Source organism: Peromyscus maniculatus, chromosome 17 (genome assembly GCF_049852395.1).
Source record: "Peromyscus maniculatus bairdii isolate BWxNUB_F1_BW_parent chromosome 17, HU_Pman_BW_mat_3.1, whole genome shotgun sequence".
NCBI lineage: Eukaryota > Metazoa > Chordata > Mammalia > Rodentia > Cricetidae > Peromyscus > Peromyscus maniculatus.
The window spans coordinates 13,348,184-13,375,659 of NC_134868.1; the positions used below are offsets into that span (position 1 = coordinate 13,348,184).

General features: G+C 39.5%; 1 protein-coding gene across 7 annotated transcripts in view; it reads right to left on the reverse strand.

Moving 5' to 3' along the window:
* The window catches only part of Nek1 (NIMA related kinase 1), a 142,851-nt gene that overhangs the window by 27,408 nt on the left and 87,967 nt on the right, over positions 1–27,476 (reverse strand). For all 7 annotated transcript variants that reach the window (XM_076553291.1, XM_076553290.1, XM_042262983.2 and 4 more), the window contains 8 exons: positions 24,444–24,572; positions 21,692–21,757; positions 21,387–21,615; positions 9,731–9,883; positions 7,570–7,734; positions 3,837–3,957; positions 1,573–1,661; positions 78–316 (listed from right to left, as the gene is read on the reverse strand). In XM_076553291.1, the coding sequence (XP_076409406.1) occupies positions 78–316; positions 1,573–1,661; positions 3,837–3,957; positions 7,570–7,734; positions 9,731–9,883; positions 21,387–21,615; positions 21,692–21,757; positions 24,444–24,572 (1,191 nt within the window). The remainder of the gene's footprint in view (positions 1–77; positions 317–1,572; positions 1,662–3,836; positions 3,958–7,569; positions 7,735–9,730; positions 9,884–21,386; positions 21,616–21,691; positions 21,758–24,443; positions 24,573–27,476) is intronic.

Genomic DNA, 27,476 nt, shown 5'->3' on the forward strand with positions numbered 1-27,476 from the left:
ACCTATGAGAACCCAGCACTGGCAATCAAGCCATGCGATCAGTGGAGAGAGCACTGTCCATCCGAGAGCACACTGACCTTTGGGTTGTTTGCATCGAACAGACCTGTCGAAAGCCCAATCAGTAAGGAATTCTTGGTTCTAGTTTTTGGCGGTGAATCAGAGCGAGATCGAAGTGAAGTTGATTCTTCTGGTGAACAATGAATTGACTGAACTGAGCTCATGTGCTCAGACTGAACCACTTTCTGGAAAAACGGTTCTGGTTGTACTGACTTCTCTACATCACATCCAGACTGCTGAGAATCATCTACTGCAGGTTCTGTGGAATAAAAAAGAGATCATACCATAAATCTATATAATAGCACTTAAAATTCTGAAAATATCAACAAGTATCATAAAATATTTAACACAAATCCCACCCAAGGGGCTGGAGAGATGGCTTAATGTTAAAAGCTCTTGCTGTTCTTGCAGGGGACCTGAGTTTGGTTCCCAGGACGCACATAGCAGCTCACAACCATATAACTACAGTTCCAGGGAATCTGACATGCTCTTCTGGCTTCTGTAGGTACTAAGACTACATATGGAACAAATATTATTTATATGCAGGCAAAACACTCAGACATATACAATATTTTTTAATTAAAAAATGAATTCCATAAAAAATTCATACCAGGAAAACAAAATCAAGGTATACATATAAGTATATTGTACACTACCTTATAAATAACTTTTAAGGAGATATAATGTTTATTTTAATGATTTAATATATATTTTCATTATACTGGAAGTTTTTTTTTTTTTTTTTTTTTTTTTTTTGGTTTTTTCGAGACAGGGTTTCTCTGTGTAGCTTTGCGCCTTTCCTGGAGCTCACTTGGTAGCCCAGGCTGGCCTCGAACTCACAAAGATCCGCCTGGCTCTGCCTCCCGAGTGCTGGGATTAAAGGCGTGCGCCACCACGCCCGGCAATACTGGAAGTTTTAAAATATAGAAATTTAAAGAAACATAAAAAATATAGTTTAGAAAATCAATTTTTCAGTTTGTCTCTATAAAATAAAAAAAAATTGTTTATATTTTCTTATATTTTAACCAGTAGTATTTTAATTTTTTTTTTTTTTTTTTTTTTTTTTTTTTTTTTTTTTTTTTGGTTTTTTCAAGACAGGGTTTCTCTGTGTAGCTTTGCGCCTTTCCTGGAGCTCACTTGGTAGCCCAGGCTGGCCTCGAACTCACAGAGATCCGCCTGGCTCTGCCTCCCGAGTGCTGGGATTAAAGGCGTGCGCCACCAACGCCCGGCTTAACCAGTAGTATTTTAAAAAGAAACCAGTTTATTCAGTTCCCTTAGTATACTGGTTTTGTTTTAGCAATAAGTTTTTTCATTTTCAACAATATAACTGAAAAGTTAACTGCTTATATTACCACAATACCAGGCTGACTATTACAGGTTCCTGTTCTCTAGGCCTATTTTTAAAATAGAATTATGATGACTTATAAGAAATGCTCTTAAATATGGTGCCCAAATTAGATAGGCTGGTGTTAAGAAGCCTTTCAGAAAGAATTCGACTAATACAGTGGAGCTTACCTATATGATCCTCACAAGACTGGTCCACGTTCCCCCTAATTCTATCTTCACAAACTTCACTCTGCTGCATGGCAACGTTATCTTCCAACCTGCCACAGACAGGTAAACCAGACAAAATAAACAAGTGCCACAGTTCATTACAAAGAAAATGAAACCTACATCTACTAGCATCCTGAACTCCCTTGTCCACATATTTTTCTAATTTTCATATAATCCTTTCTCTTGTTTCTACTTCTCACCCAATTATTAATCATTAGTTAATGACCACTCATTCATTCAGAAAGTTTATAATGGTCAAATCTCTGAAGAATGACTAAATTACAAACAATTTATCTAAAAATTACACCCGTTTCAAAAAAATACACACCTGCTTTTGCAAAACTACTTTATGTAAGATATTACTCATTGCAGCATCACAACATACAGTATTAGTAAATATTCATCAAGTAGTAGGTTACTGAGTTGTCTTATATCCATATAATAGAATATAGGATAGAGAACATTTACGTATTAATGTAAGAATATTTCTCAGACTACAAACTTTTTAAAAAGTATTTATTTTATATGTATGTATGTGTGTGCTTCACATGTGCATAAGAGTCCTTGAAGGGCAGAAGTGGGCATCAGACGCCCTAAAGCTAGAGTCACAGGGGTCTATGAGTTGGCATGTATGTGCTGGGAACCAAACCCAGGTCTTCTGCAAGAACAGTAAGCCGTCTTTAACTGCTGAGCCATCTGCCCTGGCTCCAAGACTGTTGACTTTAATAAAAACAAAATGAGCACGGAGAGGTGGCTCAGTGGCTAAGAGCACTTGCTCTTTCATGAGGACCAGAGTTTGGATCCTAGCATGAACACGGGTCAGCTCATAAATACTAGAGGTCCAACTCCAAGGGACCCAACGTGCCTTCGTGCCTCCATATAGTACTTGTATACACACATATAAGCATACACTTGCAAAGACACACAAACAAAATTTAAAAAAAAATGATAAATGGGAGGGAAGGGATGGCCAGACTGCAACCCATAACTCCAGAGAGGCTAGCTAACAGGAAATGACTCTAGGAGGGACAAATGGATGATCCTGTGAAGGAAAAGTGGATGAGATCTACATGAGTGGACTGGGGGTGGGGATGGCAGAGGGTGAGGAGTGGGGGATGAGAACATAGGGAAATGGGAGGGTCAAGCTAGAACAGGGACAGAGTGGGAGGGCAGGGAGGACGATACCATGATAGATGAGGACATCATGGGAATAGGAAGAGGCAGGGTGCTGGGGAGGCTCTCAGGAATCCACAAGGTTGACTCCACTTTGGTCTGCTGGCAGTGGTCCAGAGGGTACCTGAAACAGTCTACTCTGGTGACCAGTCTAGCATATAACCTAGCTGTCATCATAGAGCCTTTGTCCAGTGACTGATGGAGGCAGATACAGAGATCCACGGCCAGGCACCAGGCTGAGCTCTGGGAATCCAATTGATGAGAGAGAAGAGAGATACTGCAGGCGAGGGACGTCAAGATCGTGATGGGGGGACATGCAGAGATGACCGGCCACACTAGTGGAAGCCCATGAACTGTGGACTGGTGGCTGTGGAGCCCCCATGGGACTGGACTAGGCCCTCTGGACATGGAAGACGGTTGTTTGGCTCAAACTGTTTGGGGGACACCCAAGCAGGGGGATCGGGATCTGTCCCTGGTGCATGGGCAGGCTTCTGGGAACCCGGTGCCTGTGGTGTGACAGCTTGCACAGCCTTGGTGCAGTGGGAAGGGGCTTGGACCTGCCTAGGCTCAGTGTGCTGGGCTCTGCTGACTCCCCATGGGAGACCTCGATTTGAGGGATGTGGGGCGGCTTGGGAAAGAGAGCTGGGGGATGGGAGGAGGGGGGGTCTGTAGATAGCATGTAGAGTAGAAAATTTCTTAATAAAGAAAAATGAAAAACAAAAAAATTGAAAAGGCAGGAAGCATTGTATATATTAGCAACTGTATTTGGAATGGGATGAAGACTGTATTTTGCTTATACATACTAAAAATTATCTGCAGAGAAAGATCAGAAATTGGTGGAATGGAAGTATAGGCTGGTAAGACATTTATTGTTTATCTTCATATAGTTTTTGATTTCTTACCCATGTTAATACCTATTAAGAAATCAAATTACTTTCTAGAGTATTACAATATGAAGTTATTAAACTACAGTGTTAGTTTATTCCAGCATTACTTATTAAAGAGCTTACTAAAGGCCTTGGCTTTGAAAAGGAAAGGAAAGGACAACATACTCAGTCTCCTTAGCTGCTTCCTTCTCACTAATCCACACGTCATTAACCACACGGGACAAACTCCCATCTGGGTTTGTGCTACTCGGCTCTTGTAGAACTTCCGTTTCCAAATCATCAGGATCTTCAAAGCAAAATGAGGAGATGTCAGAGGAAAGTTTGCCGAGAACAGACTGAATGAACTTTCTATACGTTATCACTGCAATTAGTTTAACTAATGCTAATTATATAAAAACCAACTGTTCTAAGCTTTTTGTTCTAGTTCTATAGCACAGTCATTTGTGAAATGAAAGACTAGTCCTTTCACCTTTTTGTTATAACAAAAATACTGTGTACTGTGCACAATACTCCTTATCATTATATAAAATATGTCTTAATAAAATTATAGTAATGTGTAAATTCACTTGAAGGTATCAAAACTAAAGAATAAAGACACCTGTTGTTACAAGTATGGGAAAATAGCCTGTATTATTAATGAACAGTAAGAAAACTTTAATCTTTAAAATCTATCTTCCAACAACCACAAAAGAAAACCAATACGATTACCTGGACTTTCACAACGGCCTTGAGAAGAACTGGAGTATACTAAATCAATTTGCCTATACTCTCAAATAATTAATAGCTAGGGAACTATCTCTGTTTCTCTGGCAGTCTTTAAAGTGATTCTATTTACTCATTTGCTTATTTATTTATATGTGCATGTATATGTCTGCATGAGTGGATGCATATATGCAAGGTGTGCGTGTGTGAATATGTGCAGAGGCTAGAGGTGAAGTCAGGAGCGCTCGCAGGACGGCAGACCTGGTGTGTGGCTACATGACTGAGCAGCAAGTGCTTAACTGCTGAGCCCACTCTCCAGCCCCACTGAGGCGTCTCTTGTTCCCGTCTGAGATCATATACGACCTTACTTAATTCAACACCATGTCCACTTTTTCATGGAATTCAGACATGTTTTTCTTGTCTATTTTAAAATTTCTGATGATTTGTCCCATTGTGAAAGACAAGAGACATACAAACTCTAATTATTTTTATCTGTTGCTCACATGAATGTTTGGGTCATTCATACAAGGTAAGCGCTAAGGAGGAAGAATCTTTTTTATTTCGTTTTTTAATCTGCAATTTGTTCTTGTTAAATGGGGAAGAGGAGGTGGCAAATGGGTTGGTTGTTTCTAGATAGAAGCTGATACCACTCTTCCTTTGGGATGAGTTGTATTGGGAGAGAAGGCCTCAAGATAGTGGGAAACACGATCGTGCTTTGAGGTAGGGAAGTATTAAAGGGAACAGCACCTTCTAGCAGACAACAGAACGGAGAAGGCCTTATGGGGGAGAGCTTTCCCTGTAGAACCCAGAAAGGAGTTTCAACAGAAGGTACAGCTTAAAGCAAGAGGGAGACAGCTGTCATGGACAAGATGGCAGGCGGGGTCAACTTTGGGGAAATCCTCCAAACAAAGGAAAATATATGACTTTTTTATCCTTTCAGGGGCTGGTATGAAGCTCCACATCACATGATTTTTTGTTCAACATAGCCCACTGACAGGGAGCACAGAGGAGCCAGATACAGTGCAGCACTATAAATCAGGGGTGGTAAAACCACAGTACAGATGGTTTCTTAACTCTCTGTCCCAGAGAAAGAACTGCAGAGGAGCAAGACCTGGTTTCTTCAGGCTGTGGGCTGGACTGCTTAGAGAGATCAGCTTCTTAAAGGGGCAGGTCAGAGGTCTAACAAACCCTGGTGATCTTCAGCTGTATTAAAAGCAACATATTCCATCCTATAGACTCAAATTGTGACCATGCTTTTCACAAAGCCTAAAATACTTGCTCTACAACTCTTTGCAGGGATCGTTAAGTTTGCTGACCTCCAGACTAGGCTATACAGTCTCCACTATATGCATACACATCCTACTAGTTGATTTTATTTCTTCTTAAACTTTCTACTCTTAATTTTTAAGAAGGGCACAACATGCTGTCTTGTTTGGGCTACAATAATGAATATTTGAACAGAAATTTATTTCTCTTTGCTCCAGAGGTCAGAGAATCTAGCAACAGGATGGCAGCACTGGTCAGTTCTGGAGAAAGGTTTTCTTCCAGGTACACTGGCAGCCTTTTTCTTCCCGTATTTCTAGCATGGTATAAAACAAAAGGCTAGCTCTCCAGCTTCTTCTTAGAAGGATGTTAATGCCATTCATGAGGCTTCACTGTAATTCAAAACTTTAATCCCAGCACTTGGGAGGCAGAGGCAGGTGGATCTTTGTGAGTTTGAAGCCAGCCTGGTCTCCAGAGCGAGATCCAGAAAAGGCGCAAAGCTACACAGAAAAACCCTGTCTCGAAAAACCAAAAAAACAAAACAAAACACTTAATTACTTCCAATACCAACACACAGGGGATTAGATTCCAATATCTACATCTTTTGAGGAACACAGACATTATTTTGTAACAGCCACTACTAACCATGCTTTTAGTGAATACAATTCTTATACTGTGACGAACATGGCTGCATGCTACACAATCTGATAGTCTTGTTATCCAGAAGGCACTGTCAAGCTTTGCTAATAAAATACAATGGAAGTGATGCTATTCCAATTCATGACTGACTGTTTAAGAAAATTGGCAGCCTCTGGTTGGTATCTGGAAGTCAGAGCATCATGGAAGAAGTTTATTTAGCTCAGTAAAGCTCCATGGCAATTTTTTGAGACTAAAATGTCAATCTGTATGTGAAAGGAATATAGTTAATTTTTAGTTAATGAGCAAACTGGTGGGTTAAAGATGGCTGCAGATTCTTTAACACTCTTCCCTTTGAGAGGCAGGCCTAGTTTTCTACCTTGAATTGACTCTAGGTTTGTGACAGCTCTGACCAACAGAAGTGCTATCGGTCCCAGTTCAGTTCTCTGATTAACTTGAAACAACACACACGGCTTTTACCATAGCACCTGAGATGGTTGTGGATTCTTTAAAACTTGTCCCTCTCCGAGATGAATCCTACTTCCCTCACCTCAGAACCTCCACCAGAGCATGACTCCCATAAGACAGGAGAAACAGTGCTGGAGAGAGGGTGCGACAGTTCAGAGCACTGGTTGTGTTCCGAAGGACCCAGGTCCAGTTCCCAGCACCCACTTGGTGACTCACAACCATCTTAAACTTCAGTTGCATCATCGTCTTCTGGCTTAGCAGGCCCCAGACACACATGCAGGCAAAACACCTATGTCCATAAAGTAATAAAAGCTTTTTTAAAAGGTAGGAAGAATGCAGAATGGGACAGGCTCCTTGATAGGGGAGAGGGACTATCTCACTCAGCCTTTGAGGTGTACCTTCCAAGATGGCAGAAAAGCCACCAGGTAGTCTCACTGACAGCTGAGTACCACACCACCTGATCTCTTAGGCAAAGACACGAGGCATTAGGAAAATCACAAGCCCAGTCTTGACTCAGCCCCTGATCCATAAAATAATGGACTAGAATGGCCAGTCCCTAGGGCACATGGTTATATGTGCCTGTAGCTCTAGAACAGCAGCAGCAGCAAGAGTGGGACTCTAAGTTCTAGGAGACCAGCCTGACCCACGTAATGAAACCCTTGAAGACTCTTGGTCTTGAAAACCAAAACAGAAAGAAAAAAAAGACAGTTACTAAAAACAGCAAGCCTAATTTGAGATGAATTACTCAAACATACACACATTTTGATGATTTCTTTGATAATTTCAGTATCAAACAAAATTGAGCTCATCTGAATGTATTTCAACATACCTTCCACATTTCCGTCCAGCACTGGTGGAGGCATCTCACTAAACTTTGGGCTTTTTGTTTCAATAGAATCAACAGTAGCTGATGGGTTTATTTCTTTTGAAATACATTCTGGTTTCTCTTCTCCAGTGAGTAAGGGTTTGTAGTTTTCCCCCTCAGGATGAATCTCTGTTGAAGCAAAACAATGAAAAGTCTACTCTTCTCAAAGGGTTTTGAAGTTACTTGCAATGACAGAGAAAAATAAAAACCTAGACTGTTGCAACAGGTGGTTACTGGTGAAGCTCTCTTACACGCTAAACACTAATAAATGAGTTAAGATAATGTGACAGCCAAATTTCATTTCATAATGACTTCCAGGGTGGTTAACACAATTTGCATTCTTTTCCTTTGGGGAAAAAAATTAACATACCTGTATCAGAATCGAATTTTTAAAATTATTAACCAACTTTTTCAATTATTTGTTTTTCATATAGCTTTGTTTTTCATATGTAGTTTTCCCTATAATATTTACTTCTAATTTGCTACAAACTCTGCACACTGTAGCTGTTTCCAGGAAAGAACAGACTTATCACAGAACAACTGACTGTAGTTATCTACTCTCATCATCCCTGTGAACATTTTACCAGCCAGTGTACCAACTCCCCCAAATCAATTCTGTCATAGGTAGATGATTTTATATATACAATAAATAATCCTGCTAATATATAGACCTCTCAGTTCACTGAATTACATCAATAACTCAGCTTTTCAATTAGTCATACATTAGAGACTTTATAAATTATGGCTCCTCAAAAATTCCAATTTTAGGAATTCCCATCTCTAATTTTTAGTGCTGTTTTTATTCATCTCCCTCTACTATAGTTTTTCTGAGACTAGGTCTCACTATGTAGCCCTTGCTGGCCTGGAATTCCCTATGTAGATCAGGCTGGCCTTGAACTCAGAGAGCTACCTGCTTCAGCTTCCCAAGTGCTGGGATTCAAGGCGTGGACCATCTTACCTGGCCCTATTCTATTTTTTGTAAAAATTTGATTTTTTATGGATTTGGAGGAAAAGGGGAGGGCATATTGGGAAGGCTTGGAGGGAGAAAAACAGAGAAGGGGAAATATTGTAATTATAATCTCAAAAAAGTTTGATTTTGCAAGTACGTTTAATGACTGACCTTCCACACTTTCTCCATCATCCTCACTTACATCCTTCTAAAAGTCATCATTAGAATTATTCCTTTGCATACGCCCTCAGCTCAATTGTACTCAAGTGGAAAACCCTAAATACACTCAATTTCCTCACATGCCTGGTTGACATGATTGGAGAAAAATAGAAATCAATGTCAAGTGACCTCAATCTCAATTCATTACTTCTTTTTTATGGTTTAGATATAAATGGTTGGAGTGTCCTCTGAAGGTACTCGTTTCTGAGTGTGGTGATGTGAAAGTGGTAAGATCTTGAAATGGGAAGTCAGAGAGGACACTGTTCACCCTTAATAAGAACTAACAACTCCTCCTGCCTGTTAATAACGTGCACAGGCTCTTTTCATACATAGTCTACTTCTCAGCATCTAGCTGACACTACAGAACATGTCAATATCCTCATGTCCTAAGTCCATTTTTCATATGTTTTAGATATGAGTTTACACTAAACCTCGAGGAGCAACAGAGAAAAAAGAATGCAAAAGATAACACACATGCCTAGGCACTGCTCGTGTCTGGACACAGTTCCATCCGCTTCCTGTCTTGTGAACAGGCTGTCCAGTGGGAAGGCTTCTGTATACACAGTTGTTCTTCCTCAGGTGCTGTTACAACACTCAAACACCTAAGATTCAGAAATCCAGAATCCTTCCCGTCTTGGGCCAGCACTGCCTCCCAGTCCCCGGATGATGTCACACATACTTACATTTCTTCTACTCAATTTAACTCCTAAATCTCTTCAAAGATACACCATGCATCTTAATAAATTGTTTCAACATTTTCCCGCACAGAAAACCTGCTTGAGCTTTTGCAGCACCCTCATCCAGATTTCCTATTCTTTAGATTTCATCCAGGTTTGATGAGGTCAGAACTCATTCCCATTTAGAACAGCCAACCCCCAGAAGGTAAAATAATTCCACACGAGAAAATGGAGACATCTTCACACACTAATTTTTCGTAGTATTGCCTCTTGTGCTTACCACTTTCAAAGGCTGTGTTTTCTAGTAGTTCTGTCTGGAGCTGGAGCTCAGCTTCTCCTAGTATCTTCAGCACAGAATCCGTAGGGCTTTTCCCCCAGACTTTTCTTGGAGAGCCATTAGAATCTAACTTAATCACCTCTCCCACAGTATGTTCTGTGAGGAAAGAAATACAGAGAAAGAATTCTCAAAGGTGGAATATTCATTGTTTGGTAGATTCAATTTCTATTATCCAACCAACTATTTCATGCTAAAAGCTAATATAAAAATAAGTCACAAGACAAATATATATATGGGCTAAAAGGTAGAAAATAGTCTAAGAAAATTCTGCCTGTATTTGAGCTTATATCATAAGCAGACAACTAATACTTCCTTTTTACAAATAATTCTGGATAAACAATTTAAATAAAATTTAGAAAAGCAAAAATATTAGAGTTATATTTGGTAATAAAACATGAACAAAGGGACATGGCTCAGCGATAAAGAGCACTCGCTGCCCATCCAGAGGACCCAGGTTCACTTCCTAGCACCCACAGGGTAGTTCACAAACATCTGTAACTCCAGTGTCAGAGGATCTGATGTTCTCTTGCAGCCTCTGCAGACACCAGGTACCAACTGATGCACAGCCATACTATACATCCAGGCAAAACACCCATATGCATAAAATAAAATAAATAAAAATAGGATTAATATGCTTAAGAGTAATACATATGATACATTACATGGTGTATGTTAATATGGTCTTATAATTTTAGCCTATATAAGTTGTTTTTTTTTTTTTAAAGATTTATTTATTTATTGTGTATACAGTGTTCTGCCTGCCAGAAGAGGGCACCAGATCTCATTACAAATGGTTGTGAGTCACCTTGTGGTTGCTGGGAATTGAACTCAGGACCTCTGGAAGAACAGCCAGTGCTCTTAACAAATGAGCCATCTCTCCAGCCCTGTTTTTTTTGTTTTTTGTTTTTAAAAACTATGATGTTTAATCTTGGTTGTCAACTTAACTAGACCTGGAATCAGCTGAAAGCCAGGTCACAGGGGCACACCTGTGAAGGTTATTTGACGTGGGAAGATGTACCCTCAGTATGGGCAGCACCTTCTGCTGACAGAACAGATAGAAGGAGGTCCACGAAGCTTGCCTTTTTGCCTGCTTGCCTTCACTCTCTTGGCAAGCTCATCTCCTCTGCTGTCGCTGCTGCTACTTTTCCTGCACTCTTTCATGGACTCCAGAACCCAGCTTCTTTGGACTTCCAATATCAACTACAGACATGTGCCTCTCCAGAAAACCTCCTGACATTTCATGCCCGACTGGGGCCGTTGAAGCATCCAGCCTCATGGGATGAGCAGCTACTGGTTTTTGGCCTCTCAGGTGTGAGCTGGCCATTTTTGGAAGACCCTAATTGTGTTATGTAAGCCAATCTAACAAACCCTCCTGTAATTCAATTCACTCTATAGGTTCTGTACCTCTACAGAACCTTGGCTAAGATACTGCCGGAAAGATGCTTTATTAGGACTAGGGTGTAGCAGAAAGAGGAACAGCAAACAGAGTCCAAGTTACAAAAACTCATGCAAATCAGTAAGTAATATTCAGTTTTGTACCACTGACATGATTAGCATGGGGGACTTACGTTTCAGAAGCATGGCCGAGGTAAAGAGACACCAAAGTGAAAGAGGATATAATTCTACTTGTTTGTAATTTGTATAATCGAATCTTTGTAATGCAATTTTTTTTCTGGTGGATAAGTATAAACAAATATAACTCATAAGTGGAAGTGCAGCATCCAATGTGAAGTCCCACAGCTTTAGAATGGCTGTTCTAACTTTATAGAAGTTAGTTGAGATGTACAGACTTTGGGTCGAACTAATTTCGCTATATGATGTTTTTATTTGCAAGTTCTTTATAATAAACTTTTAATTTAAAAACGTGGTTAACTTGGAATTAAGTTTTGAATCTGGAAACAACTTTTCTGCGAGAACAGCCAGCCTAGAGCTCAGGGTTTCAAGCACTAATATTGAAGAACCTTTGATACAGAGCTATCTGTTAAAGTCTAGTCACTGGGGGGTGGGAGGGAGTGGTTAGAACAGTATAGATTAAAAAATAACAGGAATAAGACCTGGAAATTAAAGTTATTTGATATCTGATAAAAAGGGCCAAGCAAAACAACAAAAAAGAAAATTTCTGGAACAAATGAAAATGGAAAAACCGAATGCCCATTTTAAAAAAAAATCAGTCCCTTTAAAGCATGGGAGGAAAAACTGCTGGGTTTGTGGCCAGTGTGAGCTGAAGAGACGGAACTTGGAGTCTAAGGGAACAGCATGGCGAGTACTGGATATACATAGAGAAAGTCAGACTTCACAAGGCTGCTGCACGTCATTAGTGGATCACCGGTCTGCACATCATGTGCAAGGAAATCACTGCAGTCTCGAGAGGAGACCACCCAAAAGAAGGCGGAGGAGGAAGACTTGGGGTTCACAAAGAGCCAGAAATAGTTCCTATCTCCGTCAGCGAGAACAATGTCGTTCACAAGCCATTAGGCAGATTGTTCAGAAAGGTTGCTGACTCAGTAAAGGGGAAAGATTAGCCATAGACTAAACACTGCTTCATTCCACTTCACAGAGCTTAGGAAGAAGGCCTAAGAGGATCAAGATATTCATAATTAACTAAACTGTATCCCAGAACAGCGCAAGAATAGTTATAGAAATATAAAAAAATACATGAACTCCACAAATTAAAATTCAGGGTTTTGTCCCTAAGCAAAAATAATCAAGTACAATATGGCCAACCAATCATAACTAATGTCCAAATGACAGATGATGTGCTTGTCACTGGAGAAGGCCATTTGCAGTGATTATTATAGCTGGGTTCCGGCCATGGGGGTGACAGAAAGAAGAGCTGGGCTGGTGTGTAGTTCCCTTGTAGAGGACTTGCCTAGCATGCAGACTCTGGGTTTGAACCATCACCAAAAGAAGAAGAAAACAAAACAAAACAAAACAGATTGGTGCTAGACTTGTAGGAGGGAAGACCAAAAGAAAACAGGAAAAATAATGGCCAAGAATTTCCCAAAACTGGTGACAGCTATGACTCACAAATCCAAGAAACACTAGCAAAAGGATGTGATAACACGGTGTGTCACCACCAAACTCACTGAAACCAGGGCTTCAGAAAAACATCCGAGAAGCAGCAAGAGGACAATGGCATACTGCATACAGAGGAACGGCTGAGACTAAGTTACAGACGACTTCCCGTTGCGAGCAGTGTAAACTAAATAGCGGAGCCGTGTGTTAAAGTAGGAAAGAAAAAAGTATCAGCCTAGAAGTTCATAGCTCATTAACAAATATTTGCCGAAGGCAGTCATAATAAACTTTTACAGACATATACAAGTTGAAAGAACTTGACGTTAGTGATATTATAGCACAGCTTATATCTTAAAGGGACTCCAACATGCAGAGGAAACAGTGCCAGATGGAAATTTGCTCATCACAGAAGGGAAAGAGCACTAGAAATGACAAATATCAAGTAGACACATAGAACCTTTTCACTCACTGCCTAAGTCTCCCTAAGAACTAATACCTAGAACAGGTTATGAGTTTTACAGCATAAATACAAGCAAAGCAATGACCTCCCCCACCGCAAATACAACACAAAGGCAGGAAGGGAGTAAGTGCAAGACTGCTATAATGCTGCTATAGGTTAAGTACTGAGATCAGCTGGAAATAGATTTCATAAGGGTATACACTGTTGACTCTAAGTCAAATACTGAGTTTTCAGAGTAATGACTGTAGCTAAGAAAGCAAGAGGAAATAGATAAAAATATCACAGATGGAAAAACAGAAAATAAAGCAAAGTGGTATATTTAAACTCTGTAGAATGTAAATACTATAAAATACTAATTAGGTGTTATGAGTGGATTAAAAAGAGCAAACCCACATTCAATATAAATGCATAAAACAGGCTGAGTATGGGAAATAGATAGATACCAATTTAGCATTGAGCAAAAGAATATAGAAATGACTACACCAATAAAGAATTCTTTATAATAAAAAAATTAAAGATCACAACACAGATGCCTCTCAAAAAGCCTAAGTCAAAGAAGCCAGAAACAAAAGAACGCAAAGCTTTTAGGGTTGGCTCCCATGGCATTCTAGAAGCAGAATGACTAATCTAAGGTGGGGAAATTTCAGACAAAGTAGTAGTCTCTGGCAGACCAAGGTCAAAGTCTGATTGAGGAAGGCCTGTGACACTTCCTGGGATGACAGTAGTGCTCTATGCACTATTAGTAGTTAACAGTTATTAAGTAGGTCCGCGCATTTGCTGGAAGTCAGCAAATGTACAATGACAGTGTGTATATATCATTATCCATAAGTAACACAAAAGGAGAAAGAACTTCTAAATAAATACTGAATTCCAATGATGACTCTATGCTGTGAGAAACGTACAGGAAAGTATACAAATGTCTGTAGTTAGTACTCTGAGTCATGTCAAAAATGAGATTGATGAATAGAGCATAGATATTGACAATGAACAGTAAAGTACTAATGGTATAATGTAAATGGATAGTTTATAACAGCCACTGTAAAATTCTTTAAATTTTTCTACACATTTGAAATTTCTCATAATGAAATTCTAGGAACTTATGTATGACAGTACAATGGAATATTATATCAACATAAATGAAGAGAATTTTAATTTTAACTATAATAAGGTCCATAAAACACACTTAAAGTCTAGAATAAAAATAATAAAAACTCCACATGATAAATAATGTAAAATATCCAAACAACAAGCTAGTATGAGCAATTGCCTGGTAACAGAATTGCCTCTCATGTTCACTAGAGATAGGCCTATATGATCACTTGAGATTCTAAGAAACTACTGTCCAGGTCTAAAGCAGAAGCAGAACTGACCACCCAGTCTTGGTGTTTTTGGTTTACATGTGACTAGTCTTCCTTACTTTCTTAAGAAATAGGACAAGGTGAGCACGGTGGTATACACCTGGAACCCCAGGACTCAAAAGTTCTGAGATACGAGCTCCTTGGTGATTTCCATGTCAGACAAGTCTATATAACCCTGTCCAAAACAAAAAAACAAACAAACGACAAAATAAATTCCTTCTAAAATCAATTTCCAGGAAGCTTATGTGTATTTCTCACCTTTGCCCCGCCCCCCAGTCTTTCCTACTCCAGAGCAGTGGTTCTCAACCTTTCTAATGCTGCAAGTAACCTTTTAATACCTCATGTTCTGATGACCCCCAACCATAAAAGTATTCCTGCTGCTACTTCATAGCTGTATTTTGCTACTGTTATGAATCATAATGTAAATACCTATGGTTTTCAATGGTCTTAGGTGACCCAGTGAAAGGGTCATTCGACTCCCAAAGAGTCTCGAACCACAGGTTGAGTACCTCTAATCCAGAAGTCAAGTCATCTATAGCTTCCTACCTCAGACGTCTCAACAGGATTTATGTGTCCTTTTATTTATTGACTATTTTACTGTATAAAATTTGAGCTATACACACAGAAAGCCCACAACATGTGGTAAGTGCCAGACAAGCTTAGCTAAAACGCTTATATATATGTTAAAAGGAAGTACAATATACTTAAGCAAAGGAAAAACACACATGCAGGATAATTATCAATGAAAATAAACTAAAAATCCCACAAGGAAATTCATCACTTTAAATTCTAATAAAAAATTAAAAACAAACGAATGAGGTTTACTGTTCACTGAGTGAAGAAAAAGATGCATGTCTATCGGAATGTACAGAGCTCTATACAGTAAGGCTGTTGAATTTACCAACAGGAAGGTCCTCCGTGACTGACTAGTTTTGTTCACTGATAGGAAAAAGTAAGGCGAGCAAGGACAGAAGGAGAGGAATTAGAATCAAAAGTAGACACGTTCTTAGAACGTGTTATAAAGAGAACTTTCAAAAGTGAGTGATTGCTCATGAATTAGGACGGGAAAAGGAATAAACATCATATAAAGCCCCGAGAAGAGGGAGGCGTTGAGAGCTGTGGGAAGAAGAGTGCAGACGTGTAAGGGGTGGTGAGAAATGAGCAGTCCACAGAGAGACAGGTAAAGGAGATGGGCAGAGTGGCATCAGGATGGGGGAGAGCCCAGTGTCCCGGGCCAGGAAGGGGCTGTGTGGGCTGTATTCTAACTGTGATGGAAACCAGCAGTTCGAGGACAGCAGCGTGACATGGTATATGCTGTCCTCATAATTGGTGAGAATTAATTTCAAGTCTTTTTAGGTTACAATGTCTCTACAACCCTATCAAGTGACCCCACCTACCCTTTCCATTTCACTTCCTTGAAAAGAGCTACATTTTTTTCTATTTCCTCGCCTTCTACTTACTTTCTAAACGGATTTTATGTATTCCTTTGGTACAATGATGACTAACTTCCTCAAGCTCACAATGCCGCTTCAATGACAAACATAACATATAGTCCTCAGTTTGTCATCTTTCTTCCAGAAATATTCAGTTCTCCTACGGTTCTATATATTCCTACCCTTTTCATGTGCTTGCAAGTGCGCATGTGTGCACCGTGTGTAAGCCAAAGGACGGCTTCGGCTGTCGTTTCTCACGTATTGCTATCCAACCTGGTTTTGTATGTTGTTGCTGTTGAGACAGGGTCTCTTATTAGCCTGAAACTGGAAAGGAGGAAGAATGTTTAAAAAATGTTTGGACACTGCAGCAAAAGAGCTGGCCCCAAGAGAACTGATGGCATGGGCTTAGGGGAGCTGGCTTCACCCCTCCTCTGAGGGGGTGGCCTCAGATGACTGACAGCTCAGGCCCACAGCCAGGCCTTGGGTTGGCCCACTGGCTCATGAAGGGACTGAACCTGTGGAGTGATAACCTGTAGGATCTCCAGGACTCAGACTGGACTCCGCATACCTGAGAGGAGTTTTGGTGAGGATCCAGGGAACCAGACCAATGACTCACTGGTATGAACACTAGTGAAGCTGACAGGACAACACGGGTATCTATGTGACACATGCTCCCAATGCCACCAGGACAAATGAAGAGGTGCCAGAGAGGTGGGAAAGATGGAGGAGCAAAGAAGTTTGTTCTGTTTTGTTTTTGTTTATTTGCTGTGATTTTTAAAAATGTTTTTTTTTTTTTGGAGGCACTGCAGGGGTGAGTGAAATAAGGGTGCATGATGTGAAATTTCCAAAGAATCAATGAAGAAATTATGTTAAAAAATATGTGATGAAATTTCCCAAATTTGACAAAAGCTATAAGCCTACATAGTGAAGAATTTCAGTATGGTGATATTTTATTTGTATGTTAATAAATAAAGTTAACTGGGGGTCAGAGCTAATAGCAAGCCATAGCAGAAGCTGGGCGGTGGTAGTACACGCCCTTAATCCAATCACATGGCAGGCAGAGTCTGTGTGTTCAAGGACATAGTCAGCTTGGAGACACACGCCTTTAATCTCAATACCAACCACAGACCTGGAGGTCTGTATAGACAGGCAGTGACGAGGAGGTCTTGTGGTTGGGTTTACAACCAATGAGAAGGCAGAACATAAAGTCAATAAAAAGACAGACACACAGAAAGTAGGTTTCTCTCTCAGGGGAAGGACAACAGCGGCAGTGAGGGGTAAGAAAGGAAGTTTTAGTCTCAGCTCTTAGCTACTGCTCTGACCTCTTGGGCTTTTAACTCTGCATTTGGCTCTGTGTTTCTTATTTAATAAGACCGTTACATCTACATTTTAGTGAGTCCAAGGAGAGGAAGCAGGAAGAAAACTATACTAAGATACTTCACAATCATACCATTCAAAACCAGAAATAAAGAGAAATAAATAATCAACAGGCTCAGCAGTTAAGAGCACTGGGAGCTCTTCCAGAGGACCCGGGCCTCACTCCCAGCACCCACATGGCAATTTACAATGGTCTGTAACCAGTTCTAGGGGATTTGACATCCTCTTCTGCTGTCTGTGGGCACCAAGCATGTACGTGGTGCACAGACACATATGTAGGAAAAAAACCCATACACATAAAATTATACAAATTTTTTGAAAAAAAAAAAAGATAAAATGTTATAGCAATCACGCAAAGTCCTGTATGTACAGGGGAACAAAAATGAAGACCGTGACTCCTGTGAGAAGACGGTAAGGAGACAATGAAGGCCTCCCTCCTGTGAGAAGCCGGTAAGGAGACAATGAAGGCCTCCCTCTTGAGAGAAGACCGTAAGGAGACAATGAAGCCCTCCCTCCTGTGAGAAGTTATAAGGGCGTATTTTTTTAACACAGGAGGATAAAAGAGTTATCCAGAACTCTAACCCAGAAGTAACATCTTTATATTCTAAACATTTATATTTGGGAGGAGGGTGGGGTGTAAATGGGAAGAGTTGGACGGGGGAAGGAGGAAAACAATGTAATTATGTTTTAAATTCAAAAAACAAAAATAAAAATATTTATATTTTATGTGTATGAGTGTTTTGTCTACTTATATCATCATGTGCATGCCTGGTGTTGGAGAAGGTGCTGGAGAGGTCAAAATCAGGAGTTTGAGCCAGGAGGTGGTGGCGGATGCCTTTAATCCCAGCACTCAGGAGGCAGAGGCAGGTGAATCTCTGTGAGCTGGAGGCCAGCCTGGGCTACAGAGTGAGTTCCAGGACAGCCAAGGCTACACAGAGAAATCCTGTCTTGAAAAGACAAAATAAAAAAAATAAATATAATAAAAAAAGAGGGAGTTTGATCCTCCAAACTGGAGTTATGACAGGAAAAACAGCTGCTTTGTAGAAGAGATAAAACAATGAAAGCGTACAAGCCTGTGGTGAAGCACCCAGTGTCTGCCAGAACCTCACAAGTGGGCACAGGCTGCAAACCCGACACTCCAGGACATAGCTCTCTTGGCCTACCCTGAGCAACAGAGAAGGAAAGAATCCCTTGATTTCACCTTTTTCTGGGTCCTGGACGGGTGCAGGGCGCAGGAGTGGTTGAGAATGGCAGCCAACGGAAGACAGAACTGGGGAGACGCAGCTGCTTCTCTCAGGAGAAGAGTGGCAACGAGAGACTGGGTAAGGCAAAGCTACATTTCTCTCAGATTTGGTTACATGGCTCTAGGTGCAAAAACAGACCTAAATCCCAAAATCCCAGCTTCCTGGCTAGATGATAAGAGTCCTCAGAAACCAGAAAACACCAGGTGACAGAGGACAAGATTCAAGAGCATGACCTTGTCAGGATTTTTATTAGTACTTCAGATTACTGTTCCTATGTGCACATGTGGATCTGTTCTTATGTAGCTTATCAAAGACTTTAGAAATGGAACTAACAGATTCCTGTCCAGGTCCCACACTAGGAGGTGGAATACATGCTAAGATCCAAACAGCATTGACAGGCTGTGAAAAATGAGCTAACACCTGAACCGTGAACCACAGGAGAACACAGAAGAACTCACAGCTAACCCGACCTCAGCCACCTTCTGCTAACCCAACTGTATCAACATTCTCTGTGGGATTTGAGCAAGACTCTAAGCCTCATTAGGCAATATTCAAGATGAAGACAAAGTTAGAAATTATTTAGCATACAAAGAAATACAAAATCTCAGCTATTACAGAAAACAGTCAACACAATGTTAACCCAGATGTTGGAATTACATAACAATGATTTAAAAGCAGCTATTATAAAAATGCTGCAGGAAGTAATCATAAGCTTTCTTCCAAGATAAGAAACTGAATATATTAAAGTAATTACACAAAACTCAAATTCCAACATTTATAAATAAAAACTGTACAATAAATAAATAAAGTCATGTTCAGATGAACTTATGTTTTGTTCTACAGGTGTTAAAATTTACTCTAACAGATACCATAAGGGTTGCAAAATGTAAAATATTTACTATCCTCTTATGTAGAGAACACATTTGCTGACCTCCCTTTTATTTACTTAATTTTTTTTATTGAGAATTTCATACAATGTATCTTGATCATATTCATCCTCAACTCCACTCAGATATGCCTTTCTTTCCTCCCATCTCATCTTATGTCCTTTAAAAAAAAATAACCCACTAAGTTAAATTTGTGTTGTCTATACACCCCTGGGTACAATGGAGGAAGACAGATAACCAGCGGAAAGAAAACCGACTCTCCATCCCCCAGAAGCCATGAACAAAACTGAAATATAGTTAGTTAGAATTGGAATGCCATGAACTGCCTCCCCCTCCATGCTAGAATGCTAACCGGCTTCATCTTCTCTAGACAACCTCAGCTCCTATGAGTGCATAGTGTGGTGCTCCTGTCAGCCCAGAAGACACTGTTCCATCCAGTCCTCCTCCACTTCCGGCTCTTACGATCTTCCCACCCCTCTTCCATAATAATTCCTGCATGCTTGTGTGCTCTCTAGCACCCCCACCCCGTGTGTGTATGTTATAGTGCATGTCATAGATATTCTACTTGTGGCTGAGCTCTGCACTTACAGGTATTCTCTGTACTCTGATCAGTTGTGAGTTTCTACATTAACCACCAGCAAGACCCAATTCTAAACTCTCCCTTCCATACTAATAAATCTATACTATTTACATGTATATAAAGTTACATGTAGAACCCTTCACAATAAGGATTTGTGCAGCCTGACAAGGGTCCCTGTTTGATTTTCTTGTCATGAAAATTGAGTTTTAGCCATCCATGTTGAGTTATATCATAAGAGCTGGGATTTAGGGAGGGTGGTACACACCTATTATTCCAGCACTTAGAAGACAGAAGCAAGACAGTCATGAGCTCAAAGACAGGGCTACACAGTGAGACATGATGAGATAAAACCTCTTACCCCGGAGTCCTGGCTGTTCTCTGCCTAAACCCTTTGCTGGGCTCTGAACAAGCACATCACATTTACTACTTCCTTGGCTTCCAAAGACTCAGTTCTTCCATTTTAAGTATTCTCAGAGTAGCCCATTATTATTAGTGTGTTATCAAATATAACTGCCTTTCTACTTGCAACCCTTTCCACTATATCCTATCCTCCTGAAGAGGGACTATGCCTTAACTTTCATTGTGTTTCTACTGCTTCAGAGTGGTTGGCATACAGCAGATACTCAATAAAGAATTATTGGGCTTCTGTACAACTCAAAATCAGTTAAAATGATCATTGTTCATAGCCACACTTGCCTATTTCGAGTGTGAACTCAAAAGAACATATACTTCATTGTGAGAATAAGAACATAGTGTGTGCCTGGGAATTCTTGCTAGGTAAACCACAACGTCTAAGAGATATTATCTCATAAAACCAAAGGGGAGCCAGGCAACACACGCCTGTAATTTAAGACTGGGAAGACAGGAAAGAAGACCATGAGTTCAAGGACAGTCCTGGATAATAGTGAGACACTGTCTCACCCACCACGAACCCCCTTCACTCCAACAAGAACCAAGAACATAACAGATTAACATGGTGTAAAGGGTTCAAATAGTACAATATAAATACATCTCCTTAGTTTTCTTCTTACTATACTCTTATATAAAAATCCTTGCTATTGTAAAGACCAAAGCATTTTTCATGTTCTTTATATTTTACTGGAAGATATTTCATGTCCATGAGGAAGAAGCACAGAATTCTTCTACCATTCTCAACCCGTCCACATGCTGGTTCCTTCAGATGGCTAGGATACAAGTTTATGTGAGTGCTAAACCAAGACAGGACATGGACATGCTCATACATACTCTCACTTGCAGAGAAGGATGAATCCAGTGTTACTTCATCCAGAGGAATCACAAGCTGGCCTCCGACCTCCCACTTCTTGCGATCAGAGGAAATGGCATTTTCTGTCTCATACTCTTCAGCATCTTTATGACCAGCGATCTCACAAGAATCAGAGTGAGGATGCTTTTCCTTTTCATCTTCTTGAGCTTTAAGATTTTCATTTAGCCTACGCAGTATTTCTCGCTTACTCTGAAACAGTTACACTTTAGTAAGCATATTATCATTAAATAAAACGTCTGAAAGAATCTTTGAAAACTGTACCTACTGAAATAGCATTGCTGCTCTTTTGCATTTCTTCTGAAGTTTCTTGGGTATCAGTTAAACTTCCGTCCTTTAAACACAAGATGGTTGAAGAGTAAGAGACAAAACCATTTTAGAACTCTATGCTAAAACCATTGACATTTTTGTTACTTTTAGTTTTTCATTTAGCTGACCCCTGTAAACTTCTCTCATTCCTGTAAAATGTTAACATTGCTTCTTTATCAGTAATGATAAACACTTAAACACTATCAATCAGTTAATAAACTTAACATATATAAAGGTCAATTCTCAGTTATTTGTAATGTTTGTGGATTACTGCTAATAATGTCCTTTTTGGTATCTAATTTTTGATCATTAAAGTCAGTTACATATGTGTGTGTGTGTGTGTGTGTGTGTGTGTGTGTGTGTGTGTATAAAGAAAATTAATATACTTTGTTTATTAGAGGTAGGAAAAGGGTTGTTATTTTTTGCTTTTTAAAAAAATATGGTTCTTGGGGCTAGAGAGATGGCTCAGTGCTTAAAAGCATTGGCTACTCCTTCAGAGGACCTAGATATGATTCCCAAAACCCACAAGGTGGCTCACAACCAACTGTAACTCCAATTCTAAAAGATCTAACACCCTTTTCTGGCCTCTCGGGGCACCAGACATTCACACTGTGCACAGAAGAGATACATGCAGGAAAAATAGTCATATACATAAAATAAATACATACTAAGAAGAAATCAGCCTGGGAACCGAGCTTGCCTCATGTAAGTGTTCTACTAACTGAGCTAAATTCTTAGTCGCAGGGATGTTTTGGTAGATTAAGGAATTCAGATGTATTATTTTGAAACCATCTCTATGTACACACATACACACACACACACACACACACACACTAAAGCATTAAACATAATTGACAACTAGCTTTCTTTTCTATGGAAAGAGGTTAGCAAGAACAGATTGCTACTCATTTGAGTCATTAATAATGTAAATTTTGCTTCTGATTAGTATAATAAAGATATTTCAAAAAACTTAATATTTAAAACTATATGAAAAGGAAAAGATTAGTTGTTATGAAGGTTATGACAGTGTAGCTAAATAATCTTCAAAGTTTTAAATAAGCAGTTTCTATAAATACAACACAGTAAGAAAAACCATTTAGTCACATGGATTATCTCAAATTTTATAATGTTTGAAAAATATGAAAGAATATAGTGATCAGATTTAAAGTAACACATGTAAATGAGACAAGGAGGATTTTACCCAGGAAAGCAGTCAGAGAGATGAACAGCTACTTGAGATGTGAGACTGGGTACCAGGAAGGCAACCACACAATGGAATCTACAGTTGCTGTAAACAATGTGGCACATGCAAAGTCATTATCAGAAAGAGAGAAACCTACTGGGAGAACAACAGACTCTTACAGGGAGCTCTGAAGAGTGACCAAGATACAGTTTCACACTTTGCCTTATTTTCAAGATAAACACAAAAGCTGCAAGAAATCTGTGTAGTAATCAATAACCTCTGCAGTATGAAAAAAATCTAATGAATCTCAAAAAATACAGTCACAGACGGTCACTACTGGGTTAGGAAAACAGGGTTCTGAAGCTGTAGGGCTCAGTAGACTATTTTCGGGGCCACTGAAGTCCAGGCAGGCATTCCACACTCTGAGCCATTTCACCCCAAACAGTCTTGTTAGACAGGGAACCTGGTACACACTTCCACGTTTACACGTGTTCACATATTTCCATTTGTTTTATCTGTGTGGCACACAGAGACTCAGAAGTAGAAGGTTAAAAAAACTAAGTACACTGAACCTCATTTACCAACTTACAAAATTTCAAATAGTTACAGTTTGTTCCTAGAGTTAGTTACTTTAAGTACTCTGAGATATTATTCTTTAAAAACTTGCTAATCATCTTAGCAAGGGTCTAAAACTGTTTGCTACATTATTTTCAGTAGTTGCTTTCACATGTTTTTACTACATTTATCGAGTGTATGTGTAGGCTTACTGCTGGGGCTGCTGCAACTACACCCACATGCAAGCCAGGGAAAGTCTGTGGGAGTCGTCTCTCCTTCTATCATGTGGGTCAGTCTCAGGGATCAAACTCAGATTGCCAGGCACTGTGGCCAGCACCTTTCCCCACTGAGCCGTCTTCCCAGTCTGTCAGTAATTGTTTGAAAGTAGAAAAGAGTCATTTCAGCACAATGCCCCCCACTCCTACACACATGCATCTGTGAGACACTGGTTCTACGATCTCTCTACCCCCTTGTCAAAACCCACAGGTGCTCAATTCTCATATTTAAAATGGTAAGTGCATGTAACATGTGTATCTCCTCCATATACCATGAACCTTCTCTAGATTAGTTACAGTACCGAACAGAATGGCATGCTCTGTAAATGGACGTTATATGGTTTAACAGTATAAAACTTCACTGAGTACTACAGATGCCATCTGTCAGGTCTGTGCAATACCGTCAGCAACGTGACTTTTTTTCCTGGATCAGAAACTGATTTGACTTTGTATACAGGGACTCCTCAGAAGCAAAGTGCTCAAGGTATATTTATCCACGATAGAGTCCTAGATAAAAATCTATGGGCAGAAAAGTTCCAATATTCAGAGGAAGCTCCCCCCGCCCCCAAATCCAAGAAGATAATTTTTCTCTAGAAAAACAACAAGGAAACATTAGGAACTAATGCCAATTTATCACATTTATTTTCACTTAAAATAATCTTTAGTTTTTGAGGAATTCTAAGTTTTATGAAACTTACCAGGCCTACTTCTTTCAAAGCTGAAGTCACAGAAATAACAGGTTTCATCTGCTGCTTTGATAGAGAACCCCCTGTTTCTTGATGCTCCAAAGGTAGAGAAACATCTGAGCTCCTTACCCTCACGACCAACTGCAGGAGACAAAATACACAGCTAAATACACGGGATTTCAGATCTCCATAGAGAAAGAAAAAGCCCTAAGATCTCTTTTCTATAGTGTACAGATAATTTCTCATTCCTTAATGACTCACTGGGTTGGACACTATAATATATGCTGATAGAACAGTGAACAAGAAAATCTTCCAGCTGTTTATGTAAATATAGCCATGTGTCTATCAAACACTCCTAAATAAAACTGGCTACCATTGCACTAGCAATCTCATAAAATGATTCCTCCCAAAAGTCTTCTAGGGTCAGGAGGAATGCTCAATAGTTAAGAGTACTTACTTCTCATGCAGAGAACCTATGTTGAGTTCCCAGCACCAATACAGTAGCTCACAACCATTGTTAACTCCAGTTCCAGGAGATCCAATGCCCCTTTTTGGCCTCCATGGACTCTTGCACACACTGGTGCACATAATCTCACACAAGCATAAACATATATCCATAAAAATAAAAAATATACACAAAAGCAATCTGTAATTGCCTTATAAAACATTTACTTTAATCTAATACAATGTTTGATGTAAAAGTAGTTTATTAATTTTACATTTCAAAAAGAAATGCTTCTGAAATGTCTTGCAAATTTTGTACTGTTTTCTTAAAGCCCCAAAACCCATCTTTCAACACCAGGGCCCTTATTATAAAAGTATCAACATGAATAATAATGGGTGAGTGACAGATCCACAAAGTAAAATTTACTTATTACATTACATCAATAAACATTTGTAGTTATCATGCACTAGCCATTGAGACTCTAATCAACATAAAGATTGTGAGCTTAAGAACGTATTACTATATTTTGTAATCGTGTGCACACAGTGTATGTGCATTTGAGTTACAGGTGACCCCAGAGGTTCTCCTGGAGCTAGTGTTTCAGAGGTTGGGGGCTGCCTGACGTGGGAGCTGGGATCTGTACTCAGGGGTCCCACAAGAGCACTCCTGAGCCATATTTCCAGCTCCCAAGACAGCGAACTTTTAAATACAGAAGCAGTGGAATTAGGTGTGCTGTTGGTAGCATGGAGCTACTTGTTGCCAACTTCTATTCTTTCTTAATCACTATGTCTTCCAGTAAGTATATATTTCAGGTAGTATTTACTGAGCTATGCATAAAGTGGTAATTCTAATATTTAGGCTTCCAGATTTTTTATACCAGTATCTATTTGTTTAAACAATGGCACAATTGACTTAACTACAGACCAATAATATTAATCATACTTATTTCAAGATTTGAAATAAATTTTTAAAGTATTCAGAACTCATAACAGCCAAGCATTCTCACTCTGAAGGATTATGCTAAAACATTTGAAACTGTTTTGTTAATACAAGAATGTATATTCAAGGCTTTCAAATTCTATGGAAATAGGAATAAGTTCTAAAATTGTCCTGCACAACATCAGCATTTTTTAGAATATATTAAAAGTCATCTAAAATTAAGTGATTTCATAAAAACTGGAGCAGACACCAATCAATCAAGATTAAGGAAGTGCTTAGAAACACTGTTGTTGAGAACAATTGTGACATTTTTAGACTCTTGTACTAATTCTCTTGAAGAAATGCTTTCTAGTATTTCAATACATGAGTCTAATATGATTCTTTCATGAGTAAACAAATTCATAGGACTTGACAACATCTACTAACAAACTGAAAGCTGCATGTTCCTATCTGTACCAAACCCCATCCAGATAGTGAACACCCAGAATGAGGAAGGCTCAGTCTTCTCTCCTAAAGGGTTGCAAACTATAATGGAAGTGAAAATAAATCAATCTCTGTATTACTGAGAAATGCTAAATGGTCTGAAATAGAATGAAACAAGAACCAACTGTGCAAGCCTGATAAGGGAGGTGCTGAGGAGAGCAGCCTCCCCAGCCCCCCTCCCCCCCAGAGCCTCAGCAGCCCTTCCGAATCACAGTCAGACACTTCTACACTCAGCCTCCAACGCAAACTTACTAGTGTTGTGAGTTTTCATTACTTCTTGGACTCTCTGAGACTCAACTTTTTTCTTCTAACAAAAGAGTGATGCTCTCACTTTCTCTTCTCTGAAGAGATCAAATGAAATAAGTTGTGTGAAGCACACAATTATTGATTTAATCTTTATCAAATAAGGTCATTTGGCTTAAGCACCAAAAGCTTAGATTGAATTACTGATGAATTAACTTGCAGAAAACAAGTTTCTGATCTTTAGAATACAGAAATCAAACAAAAAGCCATCTGTGTATAATCAGAGTTTAAAGTTTAAGCAGTGCATTGGACATTCTAGAACAGAAAGGAAACAGTGATCCACAAGTCAAATGCTTTACATTATAAATTCAAAGAAAACTAAGATTCAAAAAGATCAAAAAGTAATTAAGTAGAAGTTAACATATGTATTGAAACAAGTTCACTAAGGAAAGGATAGCATCAAATGTCCTTCTCAACTAACAGTTCACTTTAATTCATGATTTTAAAGATTATCTTAAAAGTCATTTTTTAAATTATTGGGCAGGCACCTATAAACAGGGCATAAAGGAAATCCCATGAAGAAAAACCCATGCTCTCAGTGTCTCAACAAATTATACCCCATTTGGCCATAATTATTTTTGTGTATGTATGGAGGCTGAAGATTGATGTCCTGTGCCTTCCTCAGTCATTCTCCAGCTTATTTTAGGAGGTAGTCTCTCTCACTGACATCTTGCACATCTGTTCTAGAGTGGTTGCTCAGTACCCCAAGGATCTTCCTGTCTTGTTCTCCCTAGTACTGCAAAAACAGGAGCACACTGCCTCGCCCAGCTTTTACATCAGTGCTGTGGGTCTGAATTCAGTCCCTTGGCTTTCGATAGCAGGAACTTTGCCATGTAAGCCATCCCCCTGTCTACATTTATCTATACTTGTTAAAA